The following is a 17,963-nucleotide window of genomic DNA, read 5'->3' as shown; positions in this document are numbered from 1 at the left end:
TTTCTATTTCAAATTTCAAATTTTAAAATTTTCACTCTAATTATACTAAGGTGTTGTTTGTTTGTTTGTTTTTTTTTAAATCACTTCTGGCTACTTCTTGCTGTGCCACACAGCACACACGCAACACTTGACATTTCACAACTGTTTGTTTTTTGGAAGACTTCTAACTTAAAAACGGTTGCACGTGTGCTGCGTGGCGCAACACTTGACCATCATTTTCACACCATTTCTCACTTACTTAAAGTTATATTATTCAAATTAGATTTTTTTTCAACAACATGTTTATTATTTTAATAATATTTGCAAAATATTATAAACAATTGGAGTATATTTTACCTAATTTCAAATAATTTCAAAACCGTTTTGGTAAATTTCATATAAATATTTTTTGTTTTATGTTGTTTATAACAAAATATTAATAAATTATAAAGTTAATCATTAATATTACCAAATTTATTGAAGTTAACCGGAAAATTAATCATCGTCTTCAAAATTTTAACAAAAATGAACATATTTTTAGCTAAATCAACAATTTTATTTATTGTTATTTAGCAAATATTATGCTTAATTCTTTTATATAAACCTCTTTAAAAATCATATCATCACAATGATCTTTATATTTGATTTGCATATAATTAAACTAAATAATTTTTTATTTAGATTTATTTTTAACTATTATATAGTTAATTTCAGTTTATTGCAGTTGTTTGTAGAGGTTAAAAAACAAACAAACTTCTTATTACAGACTGTAGCCGTTTGGTCCACCTCTTCTACTGCAGAGAGATGCAGATGTGGTCCGCAAACTTTAGCCGTTTTCGCTTCGAAAAAACAAAGAGCACCTAAATTAATAACATTAGAATAAAAATTAAAATAAAATAAATACAGATTATAAGGTGATATAATTTCACTTATTTATTTAAATCAACGATTATAATTTTATATAACTAAAAGAATATCTTTTAATTCATAATTTATTAAAAATAATTTAATTAATAATTTATTTAACACGATCGCACAGATTCGTATGGGTTATAAACTAGCAGCAAATAAACTTAACCCGATCGCAATATCTTAACTATCGCAAATGTTGTCTTGTTGCTAGTTGCAACCACCAATCACGTTTAAATCTTGATCGAATTTACTTTCTTCTGTATTTTATAGGTTTAACTTTTGCCCCTCAACTTTCTTATCTTCGTGTTTTAGACGAGACGATATGGGCCAACATTTGCTCGTTATGGGTGACGTGGACACGCCATAACAGCGTGGTAACAGAGGGAACACCGCCCCCCTTCTCGTTGCTTCTCGTTATGGCGAACCTCGTGCTTGTTACCACCGATTGAAACGCAATAAATTTAAATGTATTGGACCGTTGCAAACAGTCAAAACTTAAATTAAAAAAAAACTTTTAATCTTTTTCTATATAAATATTCATTTTAACCCATTTTTTTTAACATTTCTCTCATTCTCTCTATATCTTATATAATACTTTCTTCTCATTCAAAAAAATGGAGCAAAACCCAAACACCCCCCCCCCCTCCATCATCAAACCCAAACACACAACCAAACACAACCTCGCATTTCGGATTCACGAGTTATGAAAATTATTTCAACATTTTATCCTCTCAAGGATCACCACAAATCCCATGCCAAAGCGCCGCTTTCAACAAAATTTATCTGGTCAAAACCCAAATTTACAACAAATTTTTTTCCCTACTTTTGCTTTGATGCAACAAACAACCACCCAACCACCACCTACAACACAACCATCGGTTGAAGTGAAAGAGGGAGGTAGTAGGAGAGGGAAAGAGAAAGGAAAAACGAAAGGAAAATCGAAAGCGGTTGAAACGGAAAATGCAGACGTTCCACAATGGTGGACACCGGAGGAGGAATATGCTTTGACGGCGGCATGGTGTACTACTTCAAAAGACGAACTCCGCAGAAATGGAATGAAGAAACGAGCTTATTGGGGGGCGGTGCGCGACAAGTTTCACGTTATTTTGAAGAAAAATCTGTATCGCAACAATGACATGTTAAGCAGCAAATGGAATCAAAAAACTAAGCGGTGCAACAAATTCAACGGTATTTACAACTGGCTTGAGGCGCAACAGCAAAGCGGAACCAACGACTTCGATTTGTTCAAATCTGCAAAAGAACAATATCGGGTCGAAATGGGACATTTTTTGGAGTTTGATAAATCATGGGAGTTGTTGAGGGCTGATCCAAAGTGGAATAAAATGCCTACATCGTCGGAGGTTCAATCCAAAATGTCTCGCAATTCAAGCTCGGTCGACGTGTCGGACGCACATACTCACATCGACCTAAACGCCGACACCGATGAGATTCCGGATGATATCGAGGAGATATCCCCACCACGATGACCGCCCGAACGCGACAAAGCGAGGCGCGCTGCAAGGCATGCAGAGGAGGTTGAGGCGAAAGCAAAAGAGGCGGCGGAAATGAGAGCAAAATTCGACGAGCACAATTTATTAATGAAAGAAAAAATGACTTGAAACGTCGTCATTGGAGTTCCTAGAAAGGCAGGCACGGGAGAAGCAGGAGCAAAAAGAGAGAGAGAACTAATGACACATCAGTTGTCAATTCTTCGGACGAACGAGGAGGGTTTGACGCCTGAAGATCTAGCGGTGCTACAAGCAATGAAGGAACAAATTAGGAAGAAATATTTGGGTTAATTAGGATTTTAGGAGTAATTTGAATGGTATTTTAGTTTTGATTTTAGGTTTAAAATTATGTTTTTTTAATTGTAATCGTAATTTTAGATTTAAAATATTATGTCTTTTTTTTGTTTTTAAAATTTTATGTTTTATAAAAATATATTCATTTTAGTGATTAAAAAAATAAACGTAAAAAGGAAAAAAACAAAAAAAGAAAAAAAACCAAATTCGAAAAAAAAATAAAAAAATAAAACATATTTATTTTCAAAAAGTTGGTGTTATAACAAACAAACTATTTCTCCACTTGGTGTTATAACACCATTTATTTATGTGACATGTGAGTGGACACAACTTGGTGTTGCATCTTGTTGCCCACACCCAATACTTTTACACCAAAACAAAATATTTTAATTAATTTGTCGTGGGTTTAGCACTTGTCTAGATCAAGGAAGTATTATTTTTATGAAAATTTGATTGATTATAATATATAAATATACTATCATAAGTGTTGCATCTTGAAACCTATTTATTAAATATTTATTTAATTATTTTCCTTAAAACGCATGGGTAAGAAAATTGACATAACAATGAGATTAAGGGAGTGTTTGATATACGGCTGACCAAGTCCGGTCAGACGTTTTTGGCTGACTCGGTCAGCAAAACATGTTTGGTAATCAAAATTTCGGCATCTGACTCGGTAAGAAAAATCTGATTCGGATAGAAGAAGGAAGATAGCTGACTGAGAAAGGAAGATAAGCTTTCCAACTTTACCCTCGCCCTACCGTTCTTTTCAGCGCCTCCATCCTCATTCTTCTCCTTCTTGCATCGCCTCCATAGCCACACATCAACCAACAAGCATCAACGATCTTCTCCATACCAACGATCCATCGACTGCCTCTTCTCATCTGGTATGATTTCTACATAATTAGGTCTAATAAATTATGCGAAATTTAATAGAAGATCGACATATTTATGTTCCTGTTTGATTTCTGATTTTTCTAATTTCTCTTATTTTTACATAATAGTCGACTGAGAATAGGTTTCGATTTCGTATTTTTCTGTTGAACGTGTTTATGGGTTCCGATTTCTGTCATGTTCATAAGTGAATGGTCCGATTTTTGTTGTTCTGTTCGTGTTTAAACTTCTCAAAAAGTTCTGATTTTTTGCTGTTATGTTCTTGTTTGAAAAGTTCTGATTTTTGCTGTTGAATTCACATATGTTCATACACATATCTGTTCTATAGCTTGAAATCATTTTTGCTGTTGAATTCATATATGTTCATACATATTTTTTGTTGTTATGTTTCTATTTAATCACTATTGTTGCTCCAGTTATGGATGCTAATTATAACTAAATAGCATTTCACCTGCAACGTTATATTGGGGATCAGCATCCTTAAAATTGATTGATGATAGGTTTTGTTTAAAGAGAAGCAGTGCAAGGGTCTGTTGATGAGAGCATTTTTAGTGGTGTTGGAAAAAGAGGAAAAAGCAAAACGGATGAAGGAAAAGATAAGGGAAAAAGGAGAGAAACAACTTTGAACTACTCATTCTTTTAAAGGGAAATCTCCGGAAAAGTCCCAATATTTTACCCTAATTAACGAAAAAGTCCCGAACTAAAATTTGTTTACGAAAAAGTCTCAATTACCCGTAAAAATGACGATTTGGCCCTATTTTCCCGGTTTACCGGTTTCATTACTTACCCGGTTTTAATAAAGTCTTATTATTTTACCATAATTTACAAATAAGTCCCAAATTATGGTAAAATAATGAGACTTTAATGAAAATTAAGGTAAAATAATGAGACTTTAATGAAACCGGATAATTATTGAAACCGATAAACCAGAAAAAAAGGGTCAAATCGTGATTTTTTCCGGTAATCGGGACATTTTCATAAACCAATTTTAGTTTGGGACTTTTTCGTAAATTAGGGTGAAATATTATGACTTTTTCGAAGATTTCCCTTCTTTTAAATTGCTATGAATGTTCACACCTGCTACAAATATAGTATTTTAAATAGATTGAACTCAAATCATTTTATAATGTCATGCTTCTGACTTGCAACTAAATGAAGTTAAAATTCCAAAAAAGATAATTGTCTTTGTTAAGGATTGAAAGTGTGACTTTGGTTTGGAGTCCCCTGTTCTTGTTCTTGATATTGGTTTGGATGAATTGTGCTGCTAGTATTTGGTTTGAAATCCCATGTTCTTGATTCTTCAATTTCATCCATGATTTGCTTAAATTGATTGATGAATGTGAATATGGTCAATGAATGGATTTTTTGAATTGTTGAAAAACAATGAATTTATTTATAACTTTATAAAAACAATGATTTCTTTTATAATTTTTATTTGGATTTTTAAATGATTTGTTTGTAATTTATATTTTTTATGATATTTGTAGCTCTTCAATAACTTCATGCATCATTATATAGAGCAGCAGGGTAAAATGGTAATTTTTTATCAGTCAGCACATTCGGTCAGATGTATAATCAAACAATATCATTTCTTACTCAGTCAAAATTTCTTACCCAAACAGTCCTTTCCCAGTCAGCACTTTCTCAATCAGCAACTGTCAAACGGGACCTAAGTTTTACAATCGACCTAATGTTAGAATAAGGGACTCGAATAACAATAAACGTTTGGATAATTTCTTGGATCGTGATTAAAATAATTTTCGCAGGGCCAGTGCAAAGGTATATGGGACACGGGGCAAAAAGAAAAAAAAAAGGCCCCTCAAAGACAAATATAATAAAGATTCAAAAAAATATCATTTATTCTTCATTATAGACGTGTTCAATTAGCAATAACAAACAATCCAAATTGTTTATCTTTTGAGCTAATTTGAGTTTGAACCAACTTTAGACCCTAACAATCATTTAGAAAATAATTTTTTTAATATATATACACTATATAGCCCATAAAATTTGGCCCCCTGGAGACGTGGGCCCTGGGGGGTCGCCCGGGTTGTCCACTGTCTGGACCGGCCCTGAATTTTCGCATTCTATAATTCGACTATATTCTTGGGGTTATATAAATTCAGACAATGGGATAATCCAAAAATTCAAATTAGATTAGAGAACTAATCTGATTCACAAATGCCACACAAAACTCAGATTGTCTCGAATGAAATCATGACTACACTAAACATATTGATAATACTAAAATCATACCTTGCGTGGTGTCTTTTTCCTAGTCGAATACCTAAATCCGAGTTTCACTCGGTATTTGTTGATATATACTTCAATGTTCATGTCTTCTTAATAGCTAGTAACTTTATACATGAAAATGTCTTCTTAATAGTAACTTTATACATGTTTTCATGTAACATCATTTTTGGGTACAAATTTTTATTATGAATGAATATGTTAAATCAAGTTAGACCAAATTGGACCCATTATTCGTACACACATGCCCAAAGTGAAAACAAACAAAATACACTCTTTTGATCACACATAAAACAACCTACTTCCTTGTTACTTATTATTTTGTTTACATCATTGTGGGTTCTCATTTAAACTTTAGGAACTACAGTTTAAAACGTGAAATTTTCATTGCATTTCCCTTTTAAACTAGATAAAATCTTAACATTCACCTTCCTTATCTTTACCACTACTCTTGGGCATGGAGTACTTTCTTTTAGTCATATGCATCACATGGTGTTCTTTTATGATGTTTCGTGTTCATAAAAACAAAATGTTATTTCGTATTTTTAAAATAATATAGATGTCGTCTAGTGTGTTTGAAATGCTTATAGTAGGTCAAGTCATTAGTCATCCATTTTTCTATGATGTCCGTGTAGTTTTCAGTACTTTTCATAGCCATTATACCAAATCACAAATTTATATCCTTTATAATATGTACTTTTCGATATTTATGTTCAAGCTTATTAGTTTTAGTGATAATTCGTTTTCATAGAATTGATGTCAAGATGTCTTAATCAATTTATTATCATAGGATACTTCATTGAACATTAATTCTTGTTCAATTTATCATCCAATTCAAGGATTGCCATAATTCTTAAACCGAAGGATCTTTTGCCATGTTAGATCCTTCCAAAACAAAAATTTGAAGTAAATTTTAATTCACTTTTTAAGTGTCTAACGCCACCTAATTCCTATATAGATCTTTCAATATCATCGTTATCCTATACTTGGCAAATTTGTTTATATCTTGTTCAAATATTTTTGTTGGATGAATATGACCTTTTTTCGAGTGACAGTAAAAACTTCAAACAACCATTTGACTTAGGGTAAATTATAGGAAATAATAACTTAGGTTGCTCTTTTTACCGGTTTTGGCAATGTCCTTTAGCAAGGTGAACTTTATGAAAGATCCATGTGATGATGATGGTGATTGAACAATGAAAGGGTTGATCTAGGGCTTTGTTGCATCGATTTGTATGCTAATTTGGTATTTGGATCGACACATCATCGTTTGGTAGATGCCAAATAAGCAATTAACAAAATAAAAAGAAAATGGTAATATTGATTGAAAAATTATAAGAAAACTTAAAAATACATTCATATATCGATAAAAAAAAAGACAAAATAGATTGTATTTTATCCATAATAACGACAGATGGGGTGAAAAGAAAGGTACGGAGTAGTTCATGTAATGAAGACTAGTTACAGTATATGTCATATTTATTCTATATGTAGGTAGGTCCACTAGCTAATTTGTGTTGAGAAGTTCCTCAATCATTTGCAATGCAATCTTATCCTCTTCCTCACTGCTTCTAGTACTACAATACCTTCCGCCTCCGGTGGCTGAGGCCACCGTCTCCGGGACACCCATTGTCGTCGGAGTATCACCTGTTTCTCCTTCGACCTTCTGATTGATCCCCATGTTCTTCCCAAGCTCCATTGTCATCACCCAGTTAGAATCTGAATGAACTCCCGCCCTTTTCTGCCACACCCCAATATGCGAACTCTCTGTATCCAGCCTGAGACAGGTCAGTGACGGCGACGGCGACTTGCAACATTTGCGAAGCTTCGCACTTAGCATTGCTGAAAGAGCAGAAGTGGTAGCCGAAGACGATGATGATGATGGTAGTGACCCACCGTCGGTTTTATTACATGACTCCGTTTTGACGATCGGAAAATTAGTTTTGGCATTCCGGCCGCTCATCAGAATGGCAGCCTCGTCGTACGCCCTCGCCGCTTCTTCTGCTGTTTCAAATGTCCCTAGCCACACCCTTCTCTTCCTACACATACAGAAAGAGGGTAAATTAATATTGAAAATCAATGGTAAAACAGTAATTAATAGATTGTGAAAGAGTACATACAGTAAAGGGTGACGTATTTCGGAAACCCAGGAACCCCAGTGGCGTTGACGAACTCCTCTGAACTTCTTTTGTCCCATTTGTGGAAGTGAGTTAGGGGAGAGGTGTGTCAGAGTGATGATGGGAATTGAAATAATTGTGAGATGAAAAGTATGTGGGAAATGAGATATAAAGGAGGAAGTGAATAAGTGGTAGCTAATAATGTTATGTGTACTGGTATGGAGTGTGTGTGCGCAAACAAGTTAAACGACTGATTTGATTTATGTGTGTACTTATAACATGATTTTACGTGGATGAAGTATCTGTCGGCCAGGATTCAGCTTTTACTTTAAAGGGTGGTCCTGTATAGAGCTCCTCCGATAAACGATTGCCACGTGTACCTTGTTCCTTTAATGTTTGAAGGCAAAAATTAGACAAAATTACAAAAATGGTCCTTGTAGTTTACTAAAAGTCACAAACTCAGTCCCTGTTAATTTTTTTTTGATGCAAATGGTCCTTATGGTTTGCAAAACTTGCACAGATGACCCTTTTTAATAACTCCGTCAAAATTCTGCCTTTAGTTCCTCCCATATGGGGGTATTTTAGTCTTTTCAAGTATAGGAGGGGCTGAATTCGTTACATCTAAAAAACCATAGGGACCATTTTTGTTATTTGCCTTGAAAGTTCAAAACTAAAGGGGGTAGGGGTCGAACTCACCACAACAATTTCTTGCCATTTATTTCTTAAACTTGATCTATCATAATAAATGAAAATCTTTTTTTGTCATATGTCACTTCCTCCTTCACTATGCCACATGTAATTTTTGGTAATTTTGATTTAAATAAAAGCCACATGTCATTTTGTAATTTATTTGTAGATTAATTTAATTTAATAATTTCATTAATGTTTTGTTTTCATTCCATTAATAATCCCAAAATAAAAGCCACATATATGGTATCTTGCCGTGTATTTTGCTCAAATAACGTATGTCATCAAAACTTCATTACATTGACCCTAAATTCACAGAATCCGTTCCTAATTTATGTAATGTATACAATATGGTATTTCATTTTACCATATATTTACTCACGACAGTTTTTGATTGATAGTGCCAGTTTTTTATTGATAGGAAGCTCTGAACTCCAATTGATGATAAACAGTACTCCTCCATCACAAATAGCCGATTTCTTTCTTTTCAAGTTGAACTCCTGATTTCACATTCACCGTGTTTCTATATTTGGCCTAACTATCATCTACTTTTTGCATTAAAAACAAAAAAAATTTCAGGTAAGTACTATCAAACATCATTGCTATAATATTGATTGTATGTGTGTCCCTAAGTCAGTTTTTATAGATGTGTTTATTTGATGTTTAAATCAGTTCGGTTTCTATGGTTGTGTATGTTCGATCCTCAAGACCTTTTATGGTCGTGTGTGTTGTTCTGTGCTTTATTATGTGTTTTGGATTTTGAATTTGTATTCTGCAGTTTTTTTTTTTCAGTTTGCTTGATGAATTTTATTTTCTTCGATTCATGTGTATGTGTATCTGTGAAATTACTCTTCAATCTAAATGAAATTTTAAACCCTTATGTGTATGTATGTTATTAACCCTATGTGGATGTCCTTCCCTATTTCTTTCAACCTGTTTAATGAATGCAACAAATATGTTGTAGGAAAAATATCAAATTTTTGAAGCCCAATGGTTCTTCACTTATGTATGTACGTGTATTTAACTTGATTTTCTTTACCTGATATCCCTTAACCCTGCTAATGCAGCCCTCCTGTTGGTTGAGTGATTATAAATTGTTGATGTCAACTGATGCTATTTATCTTTTCTACTGTAGTCATTTGAATATATGAATATGATAGTAAACAGGGGCAAAATTGGTCATTTAAATCTGTGAATATGATAGTATACAATATGGTATTTCATTTTACCATATATTTACTCAGTCCAATTTTTGAATGAACTCCAATCGATAAAAAATATCCGTCCATCACAGTTAGCCGATTTCTTTCTTTTGAAGTTGAACTCCTGATTTCACATTCCGACGACACAACAACTACACTCAACTTATTTTTTGTTTCCACCCGTATAATCTGTCAACCTTATTCATGGCCACAGTAAACTCTGTGTTCCAAAGAGTAAAACATCACGAAGCAAAAAAAAAAAAAAATTGATTATTTAATTTTTTAACAATTTTTTTCTGCATTTTTATCCCTTAATAGTAGCATACTTTCTTCTTATACATAACTACAAATACAAGTTTACTTCTACTTTGCTAATATGCCATATATTGCACTGTATATAAATTGCTTCAGAGAATATTATTATTTTCTCCTGAATTGAGATTTTATATTATTATTTTGTGTATAAAGAATTGATTAAAGTTTGAAATTTTAATAAAGTCTCACAATGAAAAAGATGTTTGGATAAAGTTTCATGAGGCATGAACTCTGCCACTAGGAATCTCTCATTTCCTTCACAGCAACATCCCAATAAATTGGCTAATCTTTGACTCCTAAGTTGCCCCACTGCTTTTGCTTCATCCTATAACACGAAATTGTTTCACCTTTTGATCAAATTGAATAAATTATATATGTTGTTTGGTTAATAAGATCTAGGTTTGTTTTTTCTTGAAAGATATCGGGAAAACTGTTGACATCTGATAACGATCATACTGTTAGTAAATCACCAGATCTGAAAATGTATAAAACTAATGTAACCCATATTTCTTCCATTTTTTCCAGAAAAACAAAAAAAAATACAAAAAAAAAAAAACTTCAACATTTTCCAGAAACTAGCATGTACTTTCCTTAAATATGATTATCTACATATTTTTTTTAAAAATATATAAACCAACAATAAAACTTAACAAAAAATAATAAAATAGTATTGAACTTTTTAAAAATAATTTTTTTAACATTTTTCCCAAAACAAAAGTACATTGTTTTCCTGTGTGTGTATTGTAAAAAAAATACATAAATGTTAATGCTATTAATAAATTCCACAAACATTCCCTTACAAAAAATAATTTCCAAAATTGTAGCATCCTACTTACATTTGATTCTCATTATAGAGATATATTTAACCAAAGTGTGTATTTATGTGTATTTTTTTTGCAGCATCGTTTCTCTGTTTCAAATTGGTACTTTGTTACCAAGTTTTTCATCAATGCTAACATAGAAGAAAACCTTACATTCAAGAAAACGTTAGATATCTTCAATCTTTTTTCTTAATATTTTATTGCTTTTATGCATTTTTACATAACAAAAATTACACTTTATTCATGAACAGGTTGATTTCTAAAAATGCATTTGAAGATCCGTTTGATAATCGTAGCAAAGGTTCATCGTCCATGTTGTATTCTGAGAGCGATAAAGTTTTTTTGAAACATGACTTCAAACCTATTAGCAAAATCTAAGAAATCACAAAGCTATATTTAAATATATTTTTTAGTTTTACCTAATCACACTTAAATGCATAGTAAAACAACTTCAACTTTTAACAGGGAGGCCGAGTAATTGTGCTTGGTACTATTAAGCGTTTGTGCACCGATTTTTCTTGGTATTATTTGGGACGTAAGTTGAGTCGTAAGAATGTTGATGAACAAATCGTTATAAATATTGAGCAAAACAATGGAACAAACCAACTGTTTGTATGTACCTCCTCAATTTGCAAAGATAAAGTTGTTTATGTTGTTCCAAGGTATTTAACAAATACTTTGCTATTTCTCTTTGTTATTATTATACTCATTTTACAAACTAATGTAATATTTCATTGTTTATTTTTAATATTTTTAGGTTTAAAATCCCTATTAGAGTAATATTTGATTGTTTATTTTTAATATTTTTAGGTTTAAAATCCCTATAAGAAAGTATTTTTGTTGTGTGTAACTGATTTATCTTGAATTACTATATATTTTACATAATAAATGTAAAATAACAAATAAAAATAAATTCATAAGTATGTTATAAATAACATTGTACTTTCAAAACTATTTTTATAAAAAATTATCTTTCTTTTTCTTCCAATATAATACAAATGTATGATGTTATATTACACATCAAATTAAAAGTACAAAGTTTTGATATTTGTATATGTGTTGTAATAAAATATAAATGTTGCAACAAATTTGATTGTTTTGACCCTACTCTAAAAACTACATTATAGTGTTTGTATTAATATAAAATTATTACACTAAAAATTGCTTAAAGTTTACAACTTGATATATTTTTTTTAAGAAACCCGTGTAGTACACGGGTCTCACACCTAGTTTATATAGTAATAAATTCATTAAAATATAAATAATAATAAAAATACAAAAACCTATTTTTACATGAAACTTTTTTTTAAATAAAACAAATATATTTTTGAGCGTATTATAAAAAAATAAATTTATACAAATAATTTTTATGTTTTTTTATGTAAATATGTTTTTTATGCATTTAAAAAATACGTTTTCATATAATATGTTATTACGTTGTATAAGAATGCAAAATCGGTCGAATAAGTTTTTGTATTGGTCCAATCAATTTTCTAAAAACCGTTTTTCGGTTTAAAAAATATGTATTAAAAAAAACATAACTTGTTTTTTTTGCCGGAATTTATGAGATCTTGTTTATGTTTATAAAAAATAAAAAATATAATGTTATTTATACCAACGGAACAATGACCAAATTACTATTGTCAAATATATGTAAAGAAATATTTAAGAAAAATGTGGTTGTTCCAAAATTAATGCGATATATTTTAATTTTAAAAACAATTCGATCGATTTTGCATGTCAATACTATACAACGTAATAACATATTATATGAAAATATATTTTTTAAATACATAAAAAAACATATTTACATAAAAAAACATAAAAATTATTTGTATAAATTTTTTTTATAATACGAAAAAAGTATATTTGTTTTATTTAAAAAAAGTTTCATGTAAAAATAGGTTTTCGAATTATTATTATTATTTATGTTTTAATGATTTTCTTACTATATAAGAAAGGTTTAGGAAATAAAAACAAGGAAGTGTTCAGTTCAGTTGGTTAAGGCATTTCCGACGCAAATATGGAGGAGGCACATAAAAAAAATTAACAGAGACTGAGTTTGTGACTTTTAGTAAACCATAAGGACCATTTTTGTAATTTTATCCAAAAATAAGGACAAAACTTCAAAAATTGTCACTGTGGTTTTCGGAAATCTGAAGTTTAGTCCCTAATTTTAAAAAAACCCCACAGATGGTCCCCGTGGTTTCAAAACTTTTAATGGTTAGTCCTTATGGCTAACTCCGTCAGTATTTATCAAGGGCATTTTTTTCATTTCACTATCCTAAGGACCATTTATGAGGTTTTCGCTTAACTTTTTTTAAAAAGAAAAAATAAAATTTAATATGCGTCTCTCTCACTCTCTCTCACACACACACACTCTCTCTCTCTCTCTCAAAACAAAAAATTCATGAAATTTGAATGAGGTCTAAAACGGTTAGTTGTCTGAAGGCGGTGACATTTTCTTCGTATGAACCCTAATCCAAAAGCTCATGACATTGAATAAGGTAAAGTTGTCCTTAAATTTGTGAAAAGTGTGTTTCGAAGAGGATGAACAAACGATTAGTTGTAATAGCACTGGAAGGCGGTCGCCTCTTCCTCATTAAACCGTACATCCTATATACCCAGAACCCTAATTGATACAATCCTAAAATTGCATCCAAGGTCTGTCATTCGATCAAATTAACTTTCAAAATGCCATACAATGAAGACGCATCCTCCGACGGCGACTCTGATGCCGGATTTGACAAAGATATGGAAGCCCTAAGAAAGGCCTGCTCTATCACAGGTGTCGACGATTCTGTCGATGACCCCCCCCCCCCCCAAAGCATCCACTGCCTGTAGCGATTCTGATGACACATATGCATCTGAGGATGAAGACATAGAATTACTGCGTAGCATTCAACAACGTTTTTCTGTTCCAACCAACGATATCAACAGTGAACAATATCCTATTTCTATGAAACCGTTAAGCATCATTATTAGCTTTATGTGTATATTTTCATTTTCTTTGATTATACATCTTTGTGTATTGAGTTGAGCTCCAATTTGGATATCAATTAGAAGTAAAACAAAAAGATTTCATGGTGATTTTCTTAAGTTGCACACCAACTGTTTGTGGAAATGCCCTAATGACATCAATTTGTTCACACCCCAAGCTGGTTGTTTCTTGTTTCACAGCTTCACCGTAACGAAGATGATGATCAGATGAAGATGAACATGGCAGAGAGAGATGTTTAAGTTTGTGTATGTGTTTTTGAGAGAGTAAGATATGAAATTATAGTTGGATTCCATTTTCTTTGACAATTTTGCTTCACCACTTAACGTATTTGGTGATCTTGATGATTTCCAGCTATATGTATTTGAAGATAATGAAACGAGAGAGAGAGAGAGAGAGAGAGAGAGAGAGAGAGAGACTCTTTAATATTAAATAATTATATATATATATATATATATATATATATATATATATATATATATATATATATATATATATATATAGGCTTAGGTTATTTTGTTTTACTAACTATTGTGTGCCAGAATGTACAGATCTGGACCATCGGATGAATATAATCAACAATCATGATCTGAGGGTCTATGATATTACAATAGGATAGCATGTATCATATAATCACACAAATTTCAACAAAATGATATTTTGGTCAATTAACCTATTTTAAAAAAGGAAACTTTCGTATTTTAAGGGATCATTAATTCCCTTATTTTTAAAAAATCTAAATTTTTTAAATTAATTCTAATTAAATTCTAATATTACTTTTAATAATAATAACCGATTTTATTTTGTCAGAATGACAAAAAGTCAACAATAAATAGTAAATATATTTGAGGTTTTATTCTTGCAGAATATTGTTTCATTCAAGATACTTTTTATATTAAACATGCTTAAAAAATTATACAACATATTATCAAGAATAACATTTTCTAAAGAATACGGATTTTATTCTTTAAGAATCAATATTTACATTCATCAGTAAAGAAAAAGACTATAGACAATTATTACAATCATTCTAAATTTTTTTTGACTAATAATGGTTTAAGGATTACATTTATTCTTAAAGATTAAAACTAAAAATGGTTAAAAAGAAAAAAAACATCAAAATCTAACAAAAACACTATTATATTCCGAAAGAATATTATTGTTAAAAAACAATTTATAAATTCTGACAAAATACATTCTGTTAGAATACAATATCGTTCTCCATGTTTTCTTCATTTTCCACATTAATGGCAACCTCTTCAAAACCTAAATTCACAAGGAAAACATAATCAACTTTCAAATATTAAATTTTTTAGTGCATTAAATAGAATAAAAAATTCTAATAGAATGTGATATACATTCAAATAGAATATAACTATAATTTCTACAAACCAACATTAACAGTCATCCCTAAACTTGCAATGTATATTATTCTGAAAGAATGTAATGTTTCATTATTTAGGATGTCATTCTATAAGAATCAAGACCAATAACAAGAATAGAAACCAATCTTCTTCTGACAGAATTGGTTACGGTAATTCACTGCTTAAGGTGACAAGGAATTCAAGATTCTATTCTGACAAAATTAGAATTCGATATTCCATTCTAGCAGAATGATCGACATTAAGATGCATTAAAAAACCTAACAATCTAAATAGAAAAAAGACTATGAAATTGAAATAGCAGAATACATAGAATGCATAAACATATATACTTATCTGTTGGTTAAAAATTTGATGATTGTGTTCCAAAATCAAAATCAAAAAGCAATTGGATTAAAATCCATTTTCAGGATTGAGGTAAATAATTTCTACAGTTAAGCACAAGTTACTACATCACATAAACAATCTTTTGTTTTCCAGTTACAAATACCTAGATTTCAACTATGCATTTTATCGAACACGTGGTGTGCTTCTTCAGTTTCTTCAAAAAAAATTAGTAAGAGTCTTACCAATTCAGTTTCTTGGTGGTCGGGAACTGGAGATACGGAATACGACTTCTACGACTTCGGGTCTTCAACAACAGAAAACGTTTGAGCCTCTAGAATTGATGGTTCCTCTTCAATCATAATGTCGCCATTGATGGCGAAATCCATGGAGTTGATAACTCCTTATGTACATAATCGCTTGGTTCTGAACATCGTTTCTCTTCTTTCTTTCACCACTGAAACAACATGTTGTCTTCTCATTTGTACAACCGCATTCCCAACTGCATTCCCAACTACAACTTCGAATAAATATAATTGAAATCATGTATTCGGTACCTACATAGTTTCTTCAAGCCATTTGATTCCTTGAAGAATGAAGAATTTAGTGGTGGTGTGTATGTGCGAGAGGTGATCGGCGATGGAGATGATGGTGAAACTGTGAAGCCGATTTCTTTTTCTTTTGTAGGTGAAGAATACGTGAGTTAAAAGAGAGAGATTAGGTCAAACCTAATTATTTTGCTTCCTTAATTAAAGGGATTTAATTAAATGATCCCATTAATTGAATGTGTAAAAAACCCAAAAATACCCTTATTCATTTAATAAATTATTTAATTATTTGCCAAATTGTGATTGGTGCATTTAGGCACACAATATTTGCTAGAAACATTTGAACCTAACTCTCTCTCTCTCTCTCTCTCTCTATATATATATATATATATATATATATATATATATATATATATATATATATATATATATATATATATATATATATATATATATATATATATATATATATATATATATAGGGAAAGGTTATTTGGAAAACAAAAAAATCCTAAAAATCATTAAAATACATAAAAAAAATACTTAGAGATCACAAAACTTTTTTTACTTTTTTTATATAAAAATCGCTGAAAAAAAAATAAAAATTTTATTTATTTATTTAAGAAAATTTGGTTTTTTTTAAAAAAAAATTTCAACGATTTAATACTAAAAGCTACGATTTTTCATAAAAAATTAAAAAAAAAGTTTTCTGATCTCTAATTATTATATATATATATATATATATATATATATATATATATATATATATATATATATATATATATATATATATATATATGGCAAAACTTCATAAATGGTCCTTGTGGTAGTGAAATGACAGAAATGACCTTCACTTAACGGCCAAAAGCTAACAGAGTTAACGAAAATAACAATTTGCTAAAAGTTTTAAAACCGCAGGGACCATTAGGGATGAGCATTGGAAGCGGGTACCTGCTACCGGAACCGGAACTGCCTCGGAACCGCTGGTTCCAAAACTGGAACTACCTTCAGCGGTTCCGGTTCCGGTTTTTATTTTTTTGGAACCGCTACCCGCTGTATACCCGTCGGAACCGGTTTATATATATATATATATATATATATATATATATATATATATATATATATATATATATATATATATATATATAGGCAAATAGAAAAAAAGGCGCTTATAAATACAAATTGGAAAATAGCAAATAGCAATTTTGTCCACTGTGAAAAAGAAAAAGAGTTATGGACTTATGGGTGTTTAAATTATGTGCATTGACCGGTGCATCATGTTTTGTTACTTGTTTCTCTGGAATTCTATGTATGCAAATAGTTATTCGAGAAATGGAGTATTAATTTGCTTTTAAAATGGCAAGATCTTAAATATATAAATTTAACGTCCATGCTATGTAATGGTTTTTAAATATACTTCTTGTTTAATTTTGATGGATATGCATTTTAGCCGTTGTTATAATGATAGAAAGATGCATATTGGTTTTAATAAGCTATCCCACATCGTTAGATGTAGTGAAAGATATATTTATGCTAGGTTTGTATATATAGGAAACAAAGGATTTTGCAGGAGGTAAATGGGCTTATCTTATTTTGTGGTTAAAGGTTTTGGCTCCCCATAAAAATATCTCTTAAGCTTCTCAAAATTTTAAGTAATCCTTGTTATAAATTCCATGTTTTATAAGCATAAACCGATTTTTATAGCTTAATTTAGTTTTAAAGTTTTTAGCAA

At 30.7% G+C, this 17,963-nt stretch overlaps 1 protein-coding gene across 1 annotated transcript; it reads right to left on the bottom strand.

Moving 5' to 3' along the window:
- Positions 1 to 7,177: 7,177 nt before the first annotated feature.
- LOC145115395 (ethylene-responsive transcription factor WIN1-like) lies at positions 7,178 to 8,182 on the bottom strand. The gene is made up of 2 exons (XM_079051684.1): positions 7,958 to 8,182; positions 7,178 to 7,876 (listed from the first exon to the last, which is right to left on the bottom strand). Exons 1-2 carry the CDS (start codon positions 8,032 to 8,034, stop codon positions 7,345 to 7,347), a joined length of 609 nt encoding a protein of 202 aa, XP_078907810.1. The 5' UTR covers positions 8,035 to 8,182; the 3' UTR covers positions 7,178 to 7,344.
- Positions 8,183 to 17,963: the final 9,781 nt, after the last annotated feature.

This window comes from Lactuca virosa, chromosome 5 (assembly GCF_052849685.1).
Source record: "Lactuca virosa cultivar CGN04683 chromosome 5, Lactuca_virosa_CGN04683_v6, whole genome shotgun sequence".
Lineage (NCBI taxonomy): Eukaryota > Viridiplantae > Streptophyta > Magnoliopsida > Asterales > Asteraceae > Lactuca > Lactuca virosa.
This window is presented reverse-complemented; position numbering and strand designations above follow the sequence as displayed.